The 21,852-nt window shown below is 50.5% G+C and overlaps 1 protein-coding gene across 1 annotated transcript; it reads left to right on the forward strand.

Annotated features, from left to right (window-relative positions):
- Positions 1–4,419: 4,419 nt before the first annotated feature.
- KLHL12 (kelch like family member 12) lies at positions 4,420–20,380 on the forward strand. Its single transcript, XM_090263153.1, has 12 exons — positions 4,420–4,650; positions 6,130–6,363; positions 8,797–8,950; positions 10,002–10,219; positions 12,592–12,741; positions 12,998–13,112; positions 15,968–16,074; positions 16,803–16,998; positions 17,346–17,504; positions 17,825–17,923; positions 18,868–19,054; positions 19,230–20,380. Exons 2-12 carry the CDS (start codon positions 6,178–6,180, stop codon positions 19,354–19,356), a joined length of 1,698 nt encoding a protein of 565 aa, XP_090119279.1. The 5' UTR covers positions 4,420–4,650; positions 6,130–6,177; the 3' UTR covers positions 19,357–20,380.
- The last annotated feature ends 1,472 nt before the right edge of the window (positions 20,381–21,852 follow it).

The following is a 21,852-nucleotide window of genomic DNA, read 5'->3' on the forward strand; positions in this document are numbered from 1 at the left end:
TCTGTTTCTAGAAGAAAATGTCCCGCCCTTACCCCTGTCCTTACTTTGTAACCTGGCTTAGAACAGGCCATCCCTTTTGTAGCACACTTTTCAGAAACGATTGTACCCTGGCCCTGTCTTTCTGGGGCCTGGATCTGCTGGCAGCAGGAGGGAGAGTCGCCAACTTGGATGCAGCCAGTTAATCATGGAGGTGTGTCCAGGCTTCAGAGAACTTGAGTTCTAATTTTTTTCTTGGCAGAATAATGTAAAATTAAAATGAGGAAAGATATTTAATATTTAATACTAAGCTTTAAAAAGAAATCTGCTATCATTGCTATGTATCTTGATGCAAAGACGATGATAATAAAAGGAAGTACAGAAGATAATTAGCATTCAAAGATTTAACACGTGTGGCCTCTCAACTATTTGCACATAACTCCAAAGGAGTAACACTGGGGCAGTGACTCCAGCTTCTGCTGAGCCACAAACCTGTTGTCAGCATTGATGGCGGTCTGTGAGCCAGTGGACAAGTCCCGTTGAATCCCTAGCATCAGCTCCTGCACAGTCTGCCTTTTTCTGCTCACTGCACAGAGATCACTAGCGAAGCTACTGTGCTCAAATGTTACTTAATAATTCCTAGATTCTCAAAGGTATTGGGATCGTCGGCAGCCGTCCGTCTCGAGAGACGATGGTGTAGCTTCTTAAGAGTCTATCTGCACCGCCGAGAATGGCTGTGCAGTCCGACTCGGGAGTGACACGGTATCTGTCTCCTCCCGTGTTGAATCGACATCTTGCGATGATGCTGGAGTGTCCTCTCCAGTGAAACTGAAGCTACAGAGCCTGGGCAGGGTGATATGGAGGGTCTGCTGTTGCCCATGCAGCAGACCCCCCCTCTCTTCGCAGCTGAAGGGTCCAAGGGAAAGACGGAGTCAATACAGCTTGGCTTCAGGTGCGCCGCAGGAGTTGCCGGTGTTGACTACAATGTCAAACCGCCTTAGGGACTCCGGCTCCGGATTTTCTGTCGGGGTTTACTCCCTTAGCCTTTCCCCTGAAGAGGTATGCCGCAAGGCAGCGGAGGTTTTTTGGAGTCAGAGTTTTCCTTCTCTGATGTGCCCTGACTGGAAGATCGAACCAGCGACACTTAGCTCGCAGGCCGACGCTCAATCCACTGAGCCAAACCAGCCAGGGCTCTGGTATTGGGATACATCCCTGCAAATACGAAAGGTCTGCTGCGCGTGACTCTAGGGTTTAGTTGTCTTAGGACGGCCTTGCTAGTCCCTGCCTTTCTGTGCCTTTTGAAATTGTCCTCGGCCCAAGGGGAGCTCAGGTCACCGTACTTGGCCCGCAGCAGGCTCTTCTGGGCTGACGCAGGCACTGAGAGGGCAGTCTTGAGTTGCAAAGATGGGTGGGTTCATTCAAGGTGAAGTTTGTACAACTGGGAGGATAAATGAGCCTTCAAAACAAAACCCGACTAGGCTGACAAATAAGTTTCTCAACCACAGTGGTAGTCAGGGAAATGTGAATTAAAAGCAAAGTGATGAACCACTTCACTGCCAGGTTGGGACGAATTAAAAACCCGGAGAGTTGTGCAGGCCTGGGGCAGACCAGGAATCACGGTGGGGCCGGTCTGTGTGGCTGTGCAGAGACTGGACACGTGTTGCAACATCTAAACCTTCCCTAAAACACTGTACAATGGGAGGTGCATCTGAAACCCATCCTAAGTTACTTTGTTTACAAAAATGTCAGTTCTGACCCATGACATTCTCATAATTCATTAATGGCTCACAACCCATACTTTGAAAACCACCACCTTTGAGAAACTTAGCTTGTATAACAAAATTCATTGCAGGCGAATGTAGTAGCAACTGCTGAATGGGACAGTACCTCTTGGCTTATTCACATGAAACACTACGTAGCCTTGAAAGTTAATTACAGTGACCAGCAACACGGCGGGGGGCAACTTACATGACCTCTGGTCTGATTGCATTTATGTAAAGTTCAGACATTTGCAAAACTAATGATGGTTTAAGGATACAAGGATGGTAAGAATTTAAAAAGGAAATGTTAATTCAGAAAAAATGATTATCTGAAGTGGGAGGAGCAGGAGGAGAGGAGGAACGGGGATATTTTAGAACTGTAGCTTATACTTTTTTTTTTTTTAACTAGGTGAGTACCTGGGCGTTCCTTAAGCCATGGTTATTTTTCTTGCATATGTGTAATAAGTATATCCATTAAATGAAAACTTTTTAACTTAAAAAACAAGAGCTGAAAGCAGAACAGTCATTCACAGCATGCTGTTTGGCCTGCAGTGGGAACACTCAGTTGCAGCTGTGTCCTCTGGGGAGGGTGTGCTCTTCAGTTCACAGTCCTCCCTGCTTAGCCCTGCACCCACTGGGTCCCATCTGATCCAACCCACCCATTTCCTAAAGGAGGGAGCAGGGAGCTCCATGGCAAGTGGTGAGGTCGTGTGCTGGGCACTGAGGAGTCGTCAGTGATGAGCTGGGATGAAAGAAAGGCCAAGAATAAAACACAAGAATCTGAGTCTACCCCTTTCCTATCAGTGACTAAAAATCAAGGGAGATACTAACATCTCCACCTAGAAAGCATCCATTTTCAGTTAAAAAATAGAACTTTGGGAACATTTGGAAACTTAATGGCAAATGGGTAATAGCCAAAGAAACTGTGGAATGCTCTTGTCAGCTCCTCAGGGAGCACATGCCAAAATTAAGTGTACAAAATACGGAGGGGCCTGAAAAGCCTGGGAGAGCCTTTAGACTGCTTCGCTGGTTTAGATCCGAACTGTACTCGACATACTTGATCTAGAGTTCCAAGGCAAATTCCAGAATCACCCAGGTGTCCCAACCATGAAGGCAGGATGGTGGCTGGACCCTGACTGACACCTTGTCCAGACCAGCCCTCCAGGATGAACCTAAGAAAGTCAGAATATCTCAGTTTGGGCTGTGGGGTACTGGCTCAGATATCCAAATCACTGGAAATGTGTTTGTATGTCGAGGACAGTGTAGGGCGTCGAGGACTGCACCCTGACAACATCCTGGGTGTAGTCTTCCTTGCTGGCAGTTTCTCCACCTCGTTCCTGGAAAGGCGGTGGGCACCATCTAAACTAAAGCCTCTTCTCTCAAGTTCCTTCTCACACTGGAAAAATTTTTTGATTTAGTATTCACATCCAGAAAACAAAGATTATTTTCAAATTGTACATATCTTTAAATCATGGAAAAGTTCAAAAAGCACAAAAAGATGGAAAAATCTCCTGTTGTCTCCCATCCAACCAGTTCTCGCCAAAAAAATTTTATTTATAAATGCACTTTATACACACACTAGCAAATATTAATATATTCTCGACCTTTTTATACAGATAAGAGCAAACTATGCACACTGTTCCCAACCTCATGGTATGCACGGATGTACTTCCCTCCTGACGGACACTGAGGTGGTTTTCAATCTAACCTACAAACGACCTGCACACACGTCATTGCACATGGGCAAGGGTAGCTACGAAGGGTAAATTCATCGAAATCGCTGAAAAAGAATACCTGCATGCATAATTTTGGTGAACTCCAAATTGCCCGCACAGAACCTGAACCTATCCTGCACTCCCACACACGTCAGGGACCCTTGTGGACCAGAGAGGTACGAAGTGGAAGATGGAAGCACTACGTAAAATGAGGTTGCTACCCCTGGACTACAGCGTTATTCCCCTAAGGAATCAGAGGCCCCACGGAGGAAAAGCGCCTCCTTACCCTCCGAGCCACTAGGGTAAGTGCGCCCAAGTCCATGGGAGGCCAAGTTCCCCAGCTGAACACTCAGCACCGGGAGCGGCGACGCCAGCGCTCGCGGAGCGGGGCGGCGAGGACCCAGGCTTCCACTTCGCAGGGACCTCGGGGGCTGCGGGCCCTACTGTGATGCACAGCGGGCTGAGGTCTGGGGCCTCAGGGTCAGGGTCGGCGGGTTCCCAAGCGGCGGTCGCCCGAAAGGCGATGGCTGGGAGGAACGGGGACCCTCGGGGCTCTCCTTGACGGCAGCCGGTTCCCGAATCCCTGGTGGGGAACACATCCCCGCGCTCAGCTCCGCGGCTCGGGGATCCCTGGCGCCCTCCTTGCGCGGGGTCGCGCGCGCGCCCCGTGGGTACCCGCAGTCCGCTCTCCCAGCGCAACGGCCCGGGGTCCGCAGCCTTCCGGCCTAGGGGCCTGCTGATCACGTGACGCCACCGCCTCACGTGACGCGGCCCGAGGAGGGAGGGCGGGCCGCCGCTCAACGTCATCACGTCGAGCGCCCGCGGGGCCGATTGGGCAAGGCGCGCGCTGTGACGGCTCCCGAGCCGACGGGTCGGGTCGAGGCGGCGGCGGCGCCTCGGCTTCCCCTGCCTGAGCCGCCTGGGCCGCACGCCCCTCGTCCCCACCCCGCGGGTGGGCACAGGTGAGCCGACGGGAGCGCGGCGCTCGGCGCGCTGTCCGCGCCTGCCGGTCGGGCTCTGCCCCGCGTCCCCTTCCTCCGAGGGGACGACGGAGCGGCTCTCGGCCCCGCCCCCAGGGCCTCAGCCTGCGGCTCCCGGAGGCGTCCGGCTTTCCCCCTCGTCCCTCGCCTGGGTTGGAGCCGTTCGGGAACCGGACGCCGCGTCGGGTCCCCCGGGAGAGGACCCTGCCCGGGGATTTCGTAAGTCCTGGGAGGGGTGCCGGCTCTGCCCGGCCGAGGGTGCAGCCCAGTTCTGGCTGAGCCGGCGGGACCCCCGGGCTCTGTTCAGCCCTTGCCCTCCTCCGCAGCGGCCCTTCGTCGGGAAACGGCATCCGCCTCGGGGACTCGCCTCCCGCTCCGTGACGTGGGCCTCGCGGAGCCGCTGCTGGAGAGCCAGATGGTCGGCGGTGGTTGCACAGCAGCAGCGAGGGTTCGGGAGGTCGTTTCTGCGTGTGCACGCTTGTGGGTTTTGTCTTGAATTATTTCAGCAAGTTTTGGATTCCAAATAAGATGGAGTGCTTAGTAACCACCGCACCTCATTCCCCAGACGTTGTCGTTGAAGAAGAGAGATAGTATAACTGATGCCTGTCAGCAATCGAGAAAGTGCTTCTTAAGTTGAATTTTTTATGGGTCATCTTTCTAAGTTCATTTAACCGATGGCTTCAGGCGAACTCTGCGAGCGAGTGCCTGGCAGAGCACCCGGAGTGCGTCTCGACAAGTTTCTGCTCCGATGAGGCGCGTGGGTTCAGTGTAGAATTCCTGCCAGCGCTGAAGTGCTGATGCGGAAGGGCATCAACCCACGGGAGACCTTCCGTGGCTCGTTAAGGTGGCAGCCAGGACAAGCTTGCGTGCTATCCCTGGGTCACTGTAGGTATTGGGTCCTCACTGGGTCCGGCTGTATTTGCAAGTGTTCCTAGGCAATTCTCTGCATGCTTTTCAGGAAAAAGCTTATTTTCACCGACTCTGGCTTTGACTGCTCTAAGTTGAACACACAGTTTTTCTTTTCTTACATTCGTTCACTACACTTACTGAGCACCTACCTGCCAGGATAGAAAACCACGTAAACCGGGATCTCTGTCCTCTTAAGCCCTTGCCCACTGGATGTGCTTATGGGTAGCAAGAGGGACTCAGACCTCTAAGCAGTTCCATCCACATCGTTGTATCATTTCCGACAGCAGCCTTATGAAGACCTACAGGACACGTGTGGCTTCTGTGCTTGATGACAGCGAGTGTCAGTGGCAGGGCGCTTGGTGCTGTTGGAATTTGGACGCAGAGATCCTTGTTGGGATAGTTAGTTGCTGGATGGTGGTGGTGACGCCAGAAGGAGGATGCTCTCTCCCTGGTGCTGGGTCCTGAAGAAATATCCTTCGTTTGCAGAGCTACTTGAAAATGTTCTGTTTCTCCAGTCCTTCAAATGTGCTCATTGTGCCCTGGCTGGTGGGGCGTCATCCCGCAAACTGAAAGGTCGCCTGTTCGATTCCCGGTCAGGCACATGCCTGGGTGGGTTGCAGGCCAGGCCCCAGATGTGGGCATGTGAGAGGCAGCTGGTCAGTGTTTCTCTCGCACGTCAATGTTTCTCTCTTTTCCCTCCCTTTTCTCTCTATAAATAAATAATAAAACCTTTAAAAAAAAAGATAAATATTCACATGTGCTTATTGTTTTTTCCTCTTGTATTTCCAGACTCCAAGGACTCCTCTCATTGTTTCTCCGTATTGCTGGAGGGGAGGCATGATGGCCCCCAAAGACATCATGACAAACACGCATGCAAAGTCCATCCTCAACTCCATGAACGCGCTCAGGAAGAGTAACACCCTGTGTGATGTGACCCTGAGAGTGGAGCAGAAGGACTTCCCTGCCCACCGGATCGTGCTGGCTGCCTGCAGCGACTACTTCTGCGCCATGTTCACTAGTGAGGTGAGGCCGCTGCCCCGAGGGGTCGCATTTCACCAGGGAAAGTGGACCTTTGACAGGATGGTGGGCGATGGGCAGGCTCTGGTTACAATCTGCCACTTCTGCGCCTTAGCTGCCTCACTTCTACATTAGGTGTAATAGGAAGACATAATAGCATTCAGTTATTTTGACAGTTTTACTTGAGAAAATTGCATACAAAATCTTCAGAACAGTGTCTAGCATGTGATAACACACAAAATGTCAGATTTGAGTTTGATTTGTTTTTTAAATGTTTGCTTTTCTCTTTCTAGAGTTTAGTATTTTAAAGTGAATGCTAAGGAAAAATAAGGAGGGAAGGACAGAGGAGTGGGGTTCAGCGGCCACTCCCCTCCATTTAACAGTGTGTGGAGAAGGCCAGCCTTCACTCTGCTGATGTGAATTTTAGAGTAATTTCCAGGGAGAGGAAGAGGTCATAATGAAGGGCTGTGCAGGTATATGAGTTGCACCTGGAGAGATGCTGGCTCTGGGGACAAGCAGTTAACAAAGGGGATCAGGAAAAGGTTGGCTTGACAAGAAACAAAGTTGTGCCCACAAAGCATGAAGACAAGCTGCTCTAGGAATTGCTGAAACACTTGAAACATAGCGTAAGGCTGTTGAACATATTGTGAGGTGTCTTTAGAAGGTTGAATGGGGGGAGCACTTATTGGGCTCAGAGGCCCGAGCCAGAGGCAGACAATGTCATTGTCATCAGTGTTGGTTAAGCGAACTTACGCAGGTGTCCTCCAAAGGGCGATAAGGGGCAGGGCAGGAGGGGCTCCAGGCCCAGGCTAGGGGTCATCAGTGGTCTCTGAGGGGTTTTTGGTAACCTAGCAGGGTCTCCATAAGCCCTGCAACTTGTTTTCAAGACCTCAGGTCTTGATCTTTAATTTTTAAGTAAATTATCTTGATTTCTTAATTTTTTTTTGAGCTTGAGTGTTAAGTATACCATTTATACTATGCCCGAAATATTTTTTTATGGTAACACTTTTAAAAAATCTAACCACCAGTTTCTTCCGTTAACCCTGTCAGCCCCGTGAAGATACTGCTGCTGCTCTGATAGTGACTGACTTTTGTGGGCCAGGACTGTGTTGGGTGATGGTCACGTCCCATTCATCCAAGGGCTGTATGTTACCATCTCATGTTACAAATGGAGAAACAAGGTCTCAGGTAGTCAGTGACATGCCCAGAGTCCCATGGCTTGTGAATGGCAAAGTTGTGGTTTAATCCCAACTTTTCTGACTGGAGCCTAAAGAGTTTTTAACCACTGTGCCTCTCAGCCTCTGAAATACAGACTTCCTATTTTTGGTCTCATTTTAAAGCCAGCCTAGTTGATGGTGTTCTGAGCCAGTGCAGTCTCATAGCTGGTGGGAGAAACAGGCAAATCTGGCAGATCCTCTAGCCAGACCAGGCCAGGCCAGTTTTCAATGATCTTGTGCCACAACCTTACAGATCCCTATCCTGTACTGTCCACCCAGCGCCTGCCCGAGAGCCTCAAGAGTGGCAGTCAGCTGGGCCAGGATAGCGCCGCCCCCAGCTGCTGAGCGTGAGGTGCCAGGGGACCAGGCTGCCGGCTGCCGGCTGCCGGCTTCACGTTGTGTGTCTTCTTCCTGCTCAGCTTGAAGAAAGTGTCGGTTTTTACTTCTCTGCACATTCAGACTTTAGTGTGGACTTATGCAAAAGAATTCTCTTTTTGTTCTTATCTGTGATTATTTTATGGTCCTTTTTAAAAATTGACATTGGTCAAGAAAAATGCCAGCTGGTTTCATTTTTATTTCTAAGAGTAATTATGACTCATAATTCCCAGGATGTAGTCTACCCTAAATAAACCACCAGTGATTCAGTAATCCCAAAATTGAGTCAGCCCAATGTCTTGCAAAGCAGCAAACAACTCAGTTGTATTCAGACTGTTACAGCAGAAGGCCCCTTAGATGACCTGATTGTCATTACCACACATAGTCTAGGGGCCGGGTAAGACAGTGCCGGGTGGCCCTGGAGGGTCTGGAGTGGTACTCCACGTGTCCTCTTCAGGCATGACATTTTATTAAAGTTTTGTGCTTTACCTTAAAAGCTCACAGACACTGTGGCATGTTCGTGGGACTGTTGAATTCTCTTCTGTGCTACGTTTGTGTGTGCTTGTCTACTGAAGCAGTGTTTTTAATTACTCACTGGTAAAGTTGACATTCCAGGAAAGTGTTGCCTCACTGTGTGCTCTAGGCTACACACAGTTCCTCTCCCATTGGAGCAGCTGCAAATACGTGCCATGTATGCTTTATGCAAATCAAACAAAGATCATAATTTTGAAAAGGATGTGTATTCAATTAATTATTATGAACATCCCTTCGGGCTCTTGGATATATGATGCTGCCTTCGTCTTGGGGAATTATCACCACTGTTATTTCACACCCTTTGAATTCTCAGCTTTCAGAGAAGGGGAAACCTCACGTCGACATCCAGGGTTTGACCGCTTCCACCATGGAGATCCTGCTGGACTTCGTGTATACAGAGACGGTGCATGTGACGGTGGAGAATGTGCAGGAGCTGCTCCCTGCAGCCTGTCTGCTGCAGCTGAAAGGTATAGCTGTTGCTCTCATTCATGCCAAGGTGGCCCTGGGATATTTCAAATGAAGGGTATCAACTTAGTCACTCAAGTGTGCTGCCCATGGCACAGAGACTGGGTTTGAGTGCAGTAGATGGGGCCTCTCCCCATGTGAGCATTTGGCTCTTTAGAAAAGGTTGTTGACATCGCTTCTAATCCCAGGAAAAAGGAGGAGGTGGCAGGTGCATTTTCCTGCACATGTGCACACAACGTCCCTGCAAGGAAAGGAAATGAGAAGCCGGTGCTGTTTGTTGCCCATGCAGAGGGGACGAGGTGGCCAAGGTGCTAGAGAGGCCAGAGGCACTGTTTGTGGGAAGCCCTTGATACCTTTGACTTTTGAATCAAAAGAAGTGTGGATTAAAACCTTTAATTGACACACAAACGAAAGTGCAGAGTTTTCACAGGATTAGCGCTGGAGCCCCTTCCAGGGCCCAGTCGGCTTTCCCCACTACACATGATGTGTCTGTGACCTTCAGATTTTCATATGTGGTTGCAGCAGTGTGGTGCTTTTGCATGACTGTGCAGCCACGAGATTACGTTTCACTCTGAACTCTTCAGCTAGAGAAATGGGAGATAGTTATTAGTATTCCTATTTTTTTCTTTACTGGAATCCTTTAGTAAATTAAAAAATTTTAATTTAGTTTTTCAATTACAGTTGATAGTCAACATATTAGTTTCAGGGGTACAACATAGTAGTTACACTTATATTTTTTATGAGGTAAGTTTTCATGTGGAGTAAAAATTAGGTACATTTTGCTGAGTTATAGTTAGTTTTATGTCTCGACTCTCAAGCGTTATGTAGGCGTTTTTGCTTAACTGTGCCAGTGTCTGTGGAAGCCACACGTGTCTTGCGGAAACAGAGACCATTGTAGAGGCCTTGATGGAAGGCACACAGCATATCACCTAGAAAGGGGGTGTGAGGACCTGGAGCACAAAATGCATAAGCTGACAGCTAGGCGTTGGGCCAGCGTCTCCCTGGTGCTGTGGCCGCGGGTCCTGACGGGCTTGCTCTCCCTGTGTGTCCCAGGTGTGAAGCAGGCCTGCTGTGAGTTCTTAGAGAGCCAGCTGGACCCTTCCAACTGCCTGGGCATCAGGGACTTCGCTGAGACCCACAGCTGTGTGGACCTGATGCAGGCCGCCGAGGTGTTCAGCCAGAAGCACTTCCCCGAAGTCGTGCAACACGAAGAGTTCATCCTCCTCGGTCAGGGAGAGGTGGAGAAGCTCATCAAGTGTGATGAGATCCAGGTACAGATGTGGCTTCGTGCTGCAGCTTCTTCAGGGCTGGGCCGTTACAAACGCTGGGAGCGGTGAGGCGGAGCTCCTGTGCTTCTGTAGCGGGGCGTCAGTGTGCACGCTGTCTCCACAGGCTTCGTTGAGTGCCCTTGAAGTGATGTGCCATGTGTATTTGCATTTTTGTGCGAGGGAGGTCACCACCTTCCTGGAGGAAGTGTACAGTCCCAGTGGTCAAGAATCACTGCTCTTGAGTGGACGAAGCAGAAATTGGAAGGAAAGTGGTTTCTCTGTTACCATTCGCTCCTCTTACAAACGTCTGTTGTGAGTACCTGCGGCACAGCAGCCAGGGCGCCAGGTTCTGCGGATCCAGTTCTTTTGTTCAGAGAAGCCACAGTCTGGTGGCAGAGGCGTCAGAAAGCCAGAAACGATGATGTGGTGTGCTGGGAACGAGGAGCCTGTTCAGAGTGAGGACGTGACGTGGAAGGGAGTCAACCTGGGTTTAAATGAGATCAAAGAGGAAGGAACGAGGGTTGGGGTCCGTCAGCAGGAGCCCTGTGGGGGACGAGGGAGTGGGAGGGCGGGCCTGGGTCCCAGGCGGTCCGGCGGCGCTCCGGGCTGTGCCAGCAAGGGGGCGGGGGCGTCAGGCAGGCGGCTCCCGGGCGTTCCCGTACGCGCACACAGTGTGTGTTGCACGAAGGTCATGGGCACGTGAGAAGTCCAACATAGGGCTGTCCGGCGTCAAGGGGCCTGCGGCCTTCACCTGCAGCTGTCCGGGTCTAATTTGGTAGCCAAGTGGTGAGATGAAAGTCTCTCTGTGGTTTGTTTCCGCAGTGAAGAGAAATTTGATTCTCTAGAAAGGCTAAGAGTTCCCTCTTGCCCTCCTCGGGTAACAATAGAAAGTGAATTTTAAGTTAGTGGATTGGCAGACATTAGTCGCTCCTCAGCTTAAAGGGCTCCCAGCTCTTATCCCTTCTGAACTGTTGTACCCATGGTCATCGGGTGACCCTGGAGAACGTCAGGGTGGTCAGACAGCTAGCCTGCTTGAAGCCTCCTCCTGGCTCAGGGCGCTCTTAGGTAAAGCCAGTCTCGCAGGCGGTGCCTGGCCCTCCTTTACCTCCACGGCCCACCTGTTACTGCCCCTCCCCCCTCCCCCACTGCACCAGCCTCTCCTTCCCCAAGTGGTCAGCACTTGGCTCCAGGACAGCGCTGTCGAAAACATCCTGTGAGGAGGGAGAGGACCGGTGTCTGCTGTCCAGCTCAGGAGCCCCTGGAGCCCCTGCAGTGTGGCTGGCGGGACTGAGCAGCTCACTTTTCAGTTTAACTCCTAGCTAATGTAAATGCAGTTGCCACACGTGACCGGTGGCCAGGGCGGCTCTGCGGTTTTTGCCTGTGCTCCTCTGTCTGCCTCAGAGGCCCGTCTCCCCCTGCCAGCCGCTGCTCGTCCGTCAGCCAGACTTGAACCTGGCTTCTGCAGGAAGGCCTTTGCTGACCCAGCAGTGAACTTGGGAAGTCTCGCAGTTTTCTCCTTCAGGGCTCCTGTGTATGACAGCAGAACAGGAGGGCTCGTTTCTGGTTGGACAGTGATCTCCACCCTCAGGAGCACGGCTCATGTCTGACTTGTTCACCACTGTGCTTGGCACGTTGTAGGTGTTAGAAAAAGCCACTGAATGCATAGACATTCTGGGACGTTTTCTGTATTCTCACTTCTTAGGACAAGGTCACAGAACGGTTTCTTGCTGTAGGTGCTGTCACACTCGGGAAGGTATCTGTCAGGACACCCTGCGGCGGTGGGCGGGACACAGGCCTGTCCTCTGCCATCATCTGAGGTCTTGGTGTCATTATGCCTGCGGCTCCTCAGGGCAGTAGCACCGGTGTTCTAGGGAGTCTTACCTTACCCGTTTGTCACATGTCAGCTAGAGGGTTACTACGTGGATCGTCTCAGCAGCTCAGGGCCTGACACACAGCAGGATGGTGGTGGAGCAGCATGGTGGGGGTGGGGCGCAGGCTGGAGGTCGTTGGACGATGCCCAGGGAGGAGAGTTGGTCTAGAGCCAGTTCACTAGGGCGGCAGAGTCTCCCTCATTCCCTTAGGGTTCCAAAAGTGACCAGAAAAAGTTCAGGAATGGGAAAAATTCTGAAGTAAAAACCGGCCTGTGATGAGGGTTTGTTGGGCACTATCCATCTTAGATATTTTACCTGACTGGGCTATAATCTTTTTCCTGGTCTTACTGAGTTATGTGCGAAGAGATTGTTTCTGGAAGGTGGGAAATACTGGTGGCGGGATGGGGACCAGGACGGAAAACGTAAGCAGGGCCCCTCCCTGGGCTTGCACAGTAACGGGCAGGGCCGCGCTCTGCGGTGGGTAAAGAAGCTGCGCTCGGACAGGTGGACTCCGAAGAGCCGGTCTTTGAGGCCGTCATCAGCTGGGTGAAGCACGACAGGAAGGGGCGAGAAGGGTCCCTGCCTGACCTGCTGCAGTACGTCCGGATGCCCCTGCTGACCCCCAGGTACATCACCGACGTCATAGACGCTGAGGTGAGTCACGGGAGACACCCAGCATCCCAGACCTCGAATATCTCCTGTCATTTCATGTTGGGGCCTCGGGTTTTTTAAATCATTTCTGGGAACCCACAGCGTAGCTACTGCCAGCAGACACCTGGAACCACAAGGTTTTAGAAACTGGTTTCTGTTTTAAGAAGTTAATTATCAACACAATTTAATCATAAACGTGCTGTTTGTGCTTACAGTGTTAGCGGTGGCCGTGGCTCACTCTGTTCTCCGTGTGTTCCAGCCGTTCATCCGCTGTAGCCTCCAGTGCAGGGACCTCGTCGACGAAGCGAAGAAGTTTCACCTGAGACCTGAGCTGCGAAGTCAGATGCAGGGACCCAGGACAAGGGCTCGTCTCGGTGAGCTGGCATCGTGGCAGAAAACAACCTCTTGCTGTGATGTATTAATAGTGTTTCTTAGCCAGATTCCCCCCCCCCATCCCCCCATGAGCGTGCTTCCCTATTTTATGTCGCTGTCTGGAGGATTAAATGGGATAGTGTGAAAGAGCCTGGGAAGCTGTCTGGAGTCTGGGCTGGGAATTCGCATGCCACGTAGCACATGGTGCGACCCTCCCACCTGTCCTCTTTCTGGGTGAGGAAGCAGGAGCCGTGGGCGGCGTGGACAGCACAGAGTGGGGCAGTGCCCCCACTGGTTTGAAAGAGCTTGCACCCCGGAGCCAGACGGGGCAGGTCCCAGACCCACCTACGGGCTGGGTTGATTGCGGCAGGACACGTAGCCTCTCTGTGCTTCAGGTGCCTCACCCGTGAGGTGCTTATGACGAGTCTGTGAAGCACTTCCTGGAAAAGGCTGCAAACAGCTACCCGCACACGGTAATGCTACACGCCAGCTGTTCTAGTGAGCAGGGCTCCAGTCAGGTCCCAGACCACCAGTGGCAGGTTTCCATTTATTTGAGCAAAACCAGGATGCTGGTGTCTTACCGCACTGGGTTCTTGTTGAGATTAAATGGGATCATGGATGTGAGATGCCTGATGTGGTAGCTGGCACTCAGTACTCACATTGCTTTATTCCCACTTCCTGTCCTCCTTTGTCACTGTTTCAAGAGCCTAGACATTATGTGTAAAAGCCAAGGTGTGTGTTGATAATTAAGCTGTTCATTGATAGGTTTTTTTTTTAATGTTTTATTTATTTATTTTTAGAAAGAGAGGAAGGGAGAGAGAAATAGAGGGAAAGAAACATGAATGTGTGTGTGGTTGCCTCTCACACACCCCCAGTGGGGAACCTGTCCTGCAACCCAAGCATGTGCCCCATACTGGGAATCGAACCAGCGACACTTTGGTTCACAGGCCGGTACTCTATCCACTGAGCTACACCAGCCAGGAGATTTAAGTGGAATGATGATTTATCCCCTACATTATTTATTTATTTATTTTTAGAGAGAGGGACAGGAGAAAGAGAGGGAGAGAAACATCACTGTGTGGTTGCTTCTCATGTACCCCCAACCGGGGACCTGACGTGCAATCTAGTCATGTGCCCTGACTGGGAATTGAACCAGCGATACTTGGTTCGCAGGCCGATGCTCAATCCACTGAGCCACAGCAGCCAGGGCTTTATCCCCTACATTTTAATGACATAAGTGCTATATGTCCGTGTAGAGGTACAGAGACACAAAAAGTAAATAAATGTTATCCATAATCCCACCATCATTTTTTTTTTAAAGATTTTATTTATTTATTTATAGAGAGAGAGGAAGGGAGGGAGAGAAACACCAATGTCTGAGAGCTACATCGATTTGTTGCGCCTTGCATGCCCCCAGCGGGGACCTGGTCTCCAACCCAGGCATGTGCCCTGACCAGGAATTGAACCGGCGACCCTTAGGTTCACAGGCTGGCACTCAATCCACTCAGCCACACCAGCCAGGGCCCACCACTTTTTTTTTTAAAGGGAACTCTTAGAGGAGGACTAGTAAGTGATGCCATTTTGTTGGTTCCTGCAGGATGACCAAATGTAACCTATATCTCATGCTACGTGCAAGGACATGGTGAACACAGAGTGGATGGGAGGACTAAGTATGACAAACCACAAACTCTTATGAGAAATTTTAGGAAGATCTTTGTATATAACTTCTGAATGGGATCCTTGTTTCTACTTTTGTGTTAAGATATACATAAAATTTACCATCTTAACCGTTTTTAAGTGTGCAGTTCAGTAGTGTTAAATATATTCATGTTGTTGCACAGCCAGTCTCCAGGACTCTTCCTTTCTATCACCCTACAAAACTGAAACTCTGAACCCCCTCCTTAACCCCTGGGGATGGAGGGGCCTTTGTAAATAAAGCATAAAACCTAGAACCCTTCAAGGGTGATTGACTACATCTGTTTTTTTGTTTTTTGTTTTCCCCACTTGAGGGCAAAGGGCAAAGTCAGAAGACCTGGATTTAGAGAAAATATAGTCAGTATTTTAATATTGAATATTTAACATATATGAAATATGTTAACATTTACTTGTTATAAAAAGAATCACATAAATCAACAAGAAAAGGAACAATGACCCAGTGGAAGGTCGGCCAGAGCGCTGTGCAGGCGGATGAACAGGGAGTTCCAGGCCTGCTGCTCCGGCCGCTCTCCAGGAGCTCCAGCTGAGCACGCAAATGGGGTTTACTCCAAGATTTTGTCTTTGGAAAGAGACGTGGTAGGAAAGGCCATCCGATGTTTTCTTTGGGAAAGTCGTAGAGAAAAAGACTTCCTGTTAAAACCTAGTCTTGTGATTACCTGGCAGGGAAAGTGGTCATACATTTGGCTAAATTAGGAAAAATACAAGTTCACAGAAAGAGGTTTTTATAACCTGTCTCTTGGCTCCTATGCCATAGCTCTCAACTTTTTCGACAAGGTTAGGAGAGTGTTCTTCCATCACTAAAAACTCCTTCTTGAGTTATAGGCTGAGAAAGGCAGGGGCTCCTCTTGCACCCAGAGCCCCAGTTGATCTATCAGCCAGTCACATAAGTGGGTGGAAACGGTGTGGTAGAATTTTAATGTCCAGAAATGTAAATTTCAGAGCTTTGGGTACTCAAGAGCTGGAGCCTCGAGAAGAAATAATTTCTCATTGGCAACCTCACAGTGAATCTTCTACTTCAGATTGCTTCTCTGGGCCACATCAACCAGAACAGCGCAGAACTGTTTCTACATATACTTCCCTGTGAGTGTTTGCCCAGCCAGGGACAATGATGTGACCTACCTTTCTCTCCCTTTCTCCTCAGGAGCCAATGAAGTGCTTCTGGTGGTTGGGGGCTTTGGAAGCCAGCAGTCTCCCATCGATGTGGTGGAGAAATATGACCCCAAGACTCAGGGCTGGAGCTTCCTGCCAGTGAGTAGGGTAGAAGCAGCCATGGGGAAGGGGCTCTTGTGTCTCAGTCCCTAACTCTAGGTCATAAATGACCTAGCCCTAAAAACAGGAAAGCCTAGTAACTGCTGGATGTTTCTTACAGCAGTGTCATGTGCACAGTAGGTACTCAGTGAATAGTTATCGACTGTTTAGATTAGACTATAGACTTCGGAGATGCTAATGGCCCACGTCAGAGGCCACCGTAGCAACACCTTCCTGAGCTGTCTCACTCCCAGCATGCTCTGCTTGTTGTGCTCTATTGTCCTGAGCTTGGTGTTAGGGCAGATTGAACACGAAAGGTTCCGTCTTTCTCCCTCGGTATGTCTCTGTTTCAGTGGTAAATAAACAATCAGTTCTGAGAAAACGTGGAAATCTTTCCATCAGTCCTCCCGACTTTTAGGGTCATTGAGTCCTGGCCCTTTTATTAGTAGGGCAGAAAACCTTCCATTTCATGGATGGATCTCAGTCTGTAGCCTAGAACCCTGAGAACTAGAAAAGAACCCGAGACTGGAAAATGGATAGCCTTGGAGTGAGGCAGATGGGCAGGAGGCTTGATGTCTGTGCAGTGGGCAGGTAGCTGGAGGCCACTGAGGATGCGCCTCTGCCTGAGGGTGCCTGCTGGCCAGCCAAGAGGCCGAGTGACAGTTAGAAATGGGAAGGAGGCTTGCCTGACCAAGGTGCTCTGTGCCTCTTCTCTCCTGACTCCTTAGAGCATCACTCGGAAGAGACGTTACGTGGCCTCCGTGTCTTTGCATGACCGGATCTATGTCATTGGCGGCTATGATGGCCGTTCCCGCCTCAGTTCAGTGGAGTGTCTAGACTACACAGCAGATGAGGATGGGGTCTGGTACTCTGTCGCCCCGATGAACGTCCGGCGAGGCCTTGCCGGCGCTACCACCCTGGGAGGTAAGCTTGGTGTTCAGGGCAGTGCTTTTGCTACTGTGGCTGGGTTGCCGCCCTCTGGTGGGAGCATAAAATGGGGGCGGGGGGCCTGGCGAGATCAGAGAACTCCTTTGCTTTGGAAATAGCAGTGTTATAAAGCTGTTCAGTGTTCATGGCACTTCAGCGCTCACAGCCTGGTGGGTCTTCACTGTGCTCTCTCCCTTACTGACAAGATTTAATTGACTTATCCTGTAAGAGACACTTTGTTTTTACTCCCAAACATTTGAAGGACTTGTGGGGAATTGGTAGAAAAAAAAGTGATAAGAAATCTCTCTTTCTCTAATAGTCTGTGATTTGTTCCTTCTGAGCAGATATGATCTATGTCTCCGGAGGCTTTGATGGGAGCAGGCGTCATACCAGTATGGAGCGCTATGACCCCAACATTGACCAGTGGAGCATGCTGGGAGATATGCAAACAGCCCGGGAAGGTGCTGGGCTGGTGGTGGCCGGCGGAGTGATCTACTGTCTAGGTGCTGAGTCGAGGAGGCAGGGATGGGGAGAGGATGTAAAGGTGGCAGCCTTTGTGTGGGGGTTGGGGGGGGCCCTTTATACCAGGATTAAGTTCATAAGTCGCCTTTGACTAAAACCCTGATCTATCCCAATATAGTTCCATAAACTGGGATTATCTTTTCCATGGACGTAGAACATGGGATACTATCAGATGTCTTCTGGGCTATTGGAACTCTTGAGGGAGAGCTGAGATTAAAGAATTGGCTGGAACACTCAGAAAGGTGGAATCAGCATCAAGGTTTGTCATTCTTTCTGGAATGGCCTCTACTTTGTCTTTCAGGAGGATACGATGGCTTGAATATCTTAAATTCAGTTGAGAAATATGATCCCCATACAGGACACTGGACTAATGTGACGCCAATGGCCACCAAGCGCTCTGGTAAGACCAGTCAGATCTAAGGGATGTGACAGTACCGCTGGCACGTGTCTGCTTGTCTGGTGGTGGCAGGACAGGGCGGCTCCGTCGGTGCTGTAGTTCCTCCTCACTTCACTTTCAGTGAAACACAGGTCAGAGTCCCTTCTCCTCCTCGTCTGTGTCCTCTGACATCATGAGAGTCAAGACAGTGTAAGTTTTCAAATGGAGTATATATTCGAGGGCAGAAACACTCTTTGTTTTAGTCATTTTCATGTCCTTGTTCCCTCTTTGCATTTAAAAGAATTTTCAAAATTAATTTATTGGTTTTTGGAGAGAGAGAGAAAAACATGGATCTGTTGTTCCATTCATTCATGCATCCATTGGTTGACTCCTATATGTGTCCCGACTGGGGATCGAACCCACAGCCTCAGTGTATCCTGACAGCGCTCTACCCAACTGAACCACCCAGCCAGGGGTCTCCCTGCACTGCCATGTCCATACAGAATTGTGTGTTCAGCACACGTTACATGGACGAGTGCTGACAAGATCTCTGATGCAAACACAGAAGACTTCCTGAAGTGGAGAAGCTGGGCTGCAGGTCGGACAGCACCTGCTGTTCTGAGTCACTTTCTCTGGGTAGAAACTGCCCTAGAACCGCAGTCACAGTGCCTCTCCTTTCTTCCACCTTCATTGCCGCCTTCTGCTTCCTTCCCTGCTGATAAAGAGGGTAAGGGTCTGAACTGATGCAAGTGGAAGTGAGAGCCATTTTGATTTTTCTTATTTCAGCTCCCACCAGAGGGTTTCCAGATGGAATAGCCTGTGCTGGACCAATCATGTCAGCCCTGTCTGGCTCTAGTGCACATCCCTGAGCCCCCCAAGAATTGAGCCAACCATCAGTGACCACATTTTCTTTCTGGAACTCAGACCCTCAGTTGAGTAGTAGTGACTTGCTCTGCCTTTTTCCCTAGGTGCAGGAGTAGCCCTGCTGAATGACCATATTTATGTGGTGGGGGGATTTGATGGCACGGCCCACCTTTCTTCTGTTGAAGCATACAACATCCGCACCGATTCCTGGACGGCTGTCACCTGCATGACCACCCCACGATGCTATGTGGGGGCCACGGTGCTCCGGGGCAGACTTTATGCCATTGCAGGGTGAGCATTGAAACAAGGCTAGAGCCAATATGCATCAGGACAACATGATCCAGTCCACACTGTTGGGTGGATACAGGGTGTGGGTCCAGGGAGGTGTCTCCATGGCAACCTCAGTGTGGGATTCACAGGGAGAGGAACAGAAAGCTCATTTCCCCCTTTTGCTTTCTCTACTCAGCTATGATGGGAACTCCCTCCTGAGCAGCATCGAGTGCTACGACCCCGTCATCGACAGCTGGGAAGTGGTGACATCCATGGGGACCCAGCGCTGTGATGCTGGCGTGTGTGTTCTCCGAGAGAAGTGACTGTTGTCAGACACCATCCAGAGCAAGTGACCAGTCCAGGGGTCAGTTGGCAGGAGAATCGAGATTGTTTCTACTTCTTGCTGTACTCAGGGTGATTACAAGCACTGGTGTCGTGATGCTGGTCCTTAAATGACACACGCTGCCCCTCACCCTGGTATTTGCCCCCAAGTAGGGTGGGGAACGGACACTCACGGGAAGAGATGCGCTCTGAGAGAATGTGAGAGGCCAGGTCACCTGTCCTGGTCTAGGCAGCACTTCCTGGTTTTTCTAGCTTGCCGTGTGCTTAGGAGGATATATATGTTGTGCCTTGTGTGTTGCTGAGATTGAGAGTATGACCTACTAGATGTGGGCAGTTGTGGCCTGTGTCTGGATTGGAAAGATAGCAGCTTGAGTCAGCTTGATAAAATCCAAGTCTTGTTTTCCAGGAAAAAATATCTTTCCTAGTCTGCAGGTAGCCAGTGGCAACATAGTTCCGCTCTGGAGGGAAGCAAAGGGAAGAGTCCTGTCACAGCTTTGGGGCTTGGGAGACATCTGTGTGACACTCCTGTGTGGGGCAGGACTTTTGGATCAGAACTGGGTTTAGAGTAAGTGAAGTACAGGGGAACCTTGGTTCTCAAACTTAATTCCTACTGGAAGGCTGTTTGAGAAGTGATTTATTAAAAATCTGAATCATATATGTGACTGACCACACAGGTATCAGCATGAAAGAATTTTAGATTGAGAACCAAAGTTTTGCTCAACAATCAAGACGTTTTTTCTGTGAACAGCCTGGTCAGGAACTGAACTGTTGGAGATGGGAGGCGTTCGAGAACCAAGGTTTGGCTGTAAGCTGAATTTGATGGTGCATGAGTGAGCCTAAGCCTCCCCTGAAGGGTTACCTGAAAGGCGGAGGAGGGCGGTTATTTGAAGGGTCTTCTGATTTCCCGTGTCTTTCTGGACGGCTGTGTGGATTCTCTTGGCACTTTGCAAAAGAAGGTGGAGTCCATGTGGGACAAAGAAGGACCTGTGATCCCGCCCCCGTGTCTCTCCCCACTAGGGCTCCTCTCTCCATGGCAGGGTTCGCCTTGAGTGGGTGGGAGACTTCCTCTGTTGAATCAGATACGGAGCTGCTGTTACATTTCTGTGCTATTTATTTTGGGAAGGGTGGGGTGCAGCACCCTGGAAGTTCAGCTACCTGGTATTGCCCTGTCCTTTTAAGGGCATGCTTCTGCTAAGGGTGATTTTGACTGCTGTTTGGTACATTTCGTCCTTTTCCTACTCTAGGGTCCCCTTACCTGTGTTCCATGACAGAATAATCAAAGGACGACCAAAACCCTCGTGTTAGCCCAGTACCTGCTGCCACCATTTCCGAGCCACCACTCAAGGCTCCTGTGTTACAGATTGAAGTTCTTGCTTTAGGGTCCTGGGAGTGTGGGAATGTGGTAACCTAAAGGAGGCACTGTCCCTTGACTTTGAAATTCCATTTTTTCTCTCCCTGAATTTAATTGACCGAAAGAGTTTATTTCCTTTGTATTTTTTTAAGAAAATATTAAAAATCCTCTGTCTCAAATGCCTTAAAAGAGTTTGTGAGGAACCAGCACTGCCTGCAGACAGTCGGGGGACCAGGCGCAGAGAGCGGCTGCTGGACACAGGTAAGGGGTGGTGACCACTTTGCCACTGGACAGTCTCACCAGTAAAATGTTGATCTGAATCCGCCAGTCACCTGCTCCTCTCGTGGAGTGTCCTTGACAACCTGAAGGGGGTCAAGAAGAGGCTCATTGAGCACTTGCTGGCATTTCGGGGTTTTAGTCACCCCAGCCCTTTTACTTGACTCAGTTTATGGCACATGGTAGACACAGTCATGCAGGTGGCCTGCGACACTGCAAACACCCAGATATTCCTGGAGCAAAGGGAGGGGGGCCAGAGGGGCTGGTGTGCGCTGGAGGAGCTGCCCACCTTCCCTGCTGGTGGGCAGGCCGCTGTGAACTGGCCGTATCTCAGCAAGAGCCCCAGGCAGGGCGAAGAGCGGGGGCCCAGACTGGTTCGGACCCAATTCCCTAGTCCCTCTGACATGACAACCAGTGTTCCACGGAAGATGGGGGGGGTCTCACGGCTCCCTTTGCGCTGCGCTCGTAGAGCATTCCCTGACTTGGTGGCTCCCTGCTTTTCTCTGCCCTTGACTGGCAGCTGGTCACGTGGTTCTCCAACCTCCAAAGCCATCCTTCTCGTGTGTGACATTTGAGTAGTTTCTGGGTTCAGCAAGGCCTTGTCTTCCATTGTTCGAGACCCATTCTCCCCCACACACACACCCCGCCACAGTAATGCAGCCCTGTCTTGCCCAGACTCACGAGACTCGAGACTCCAGTGTCCCTGCCTCTTCTCTGCTGGTCCAGCCCCCCTCCCCCGCCTCTCCCATTTCTCACGTCAACTTTCCAGCCGCACGTAGGGTCCCTGCAGTGCCCAACGCAGCCAATGTTCATGAGGTGGGTTATTTCCGGTCTAAAATTAGATTCCTGC

This window comes from Furipterus horrens, unplaced genomic scaffold (genome assembly GCF_987537825.1).
Source record: "Furipterus horrens unplaced genomic scaffold, mFurHor1.1.pri manual_scaffold_15, whole genome shotgun sequence".
NCBI lineage: Eukaryota > Metazoa > Chordata > Mammalia > Chiroptera > Furipteridae > Furipterus > Furipterus horrens.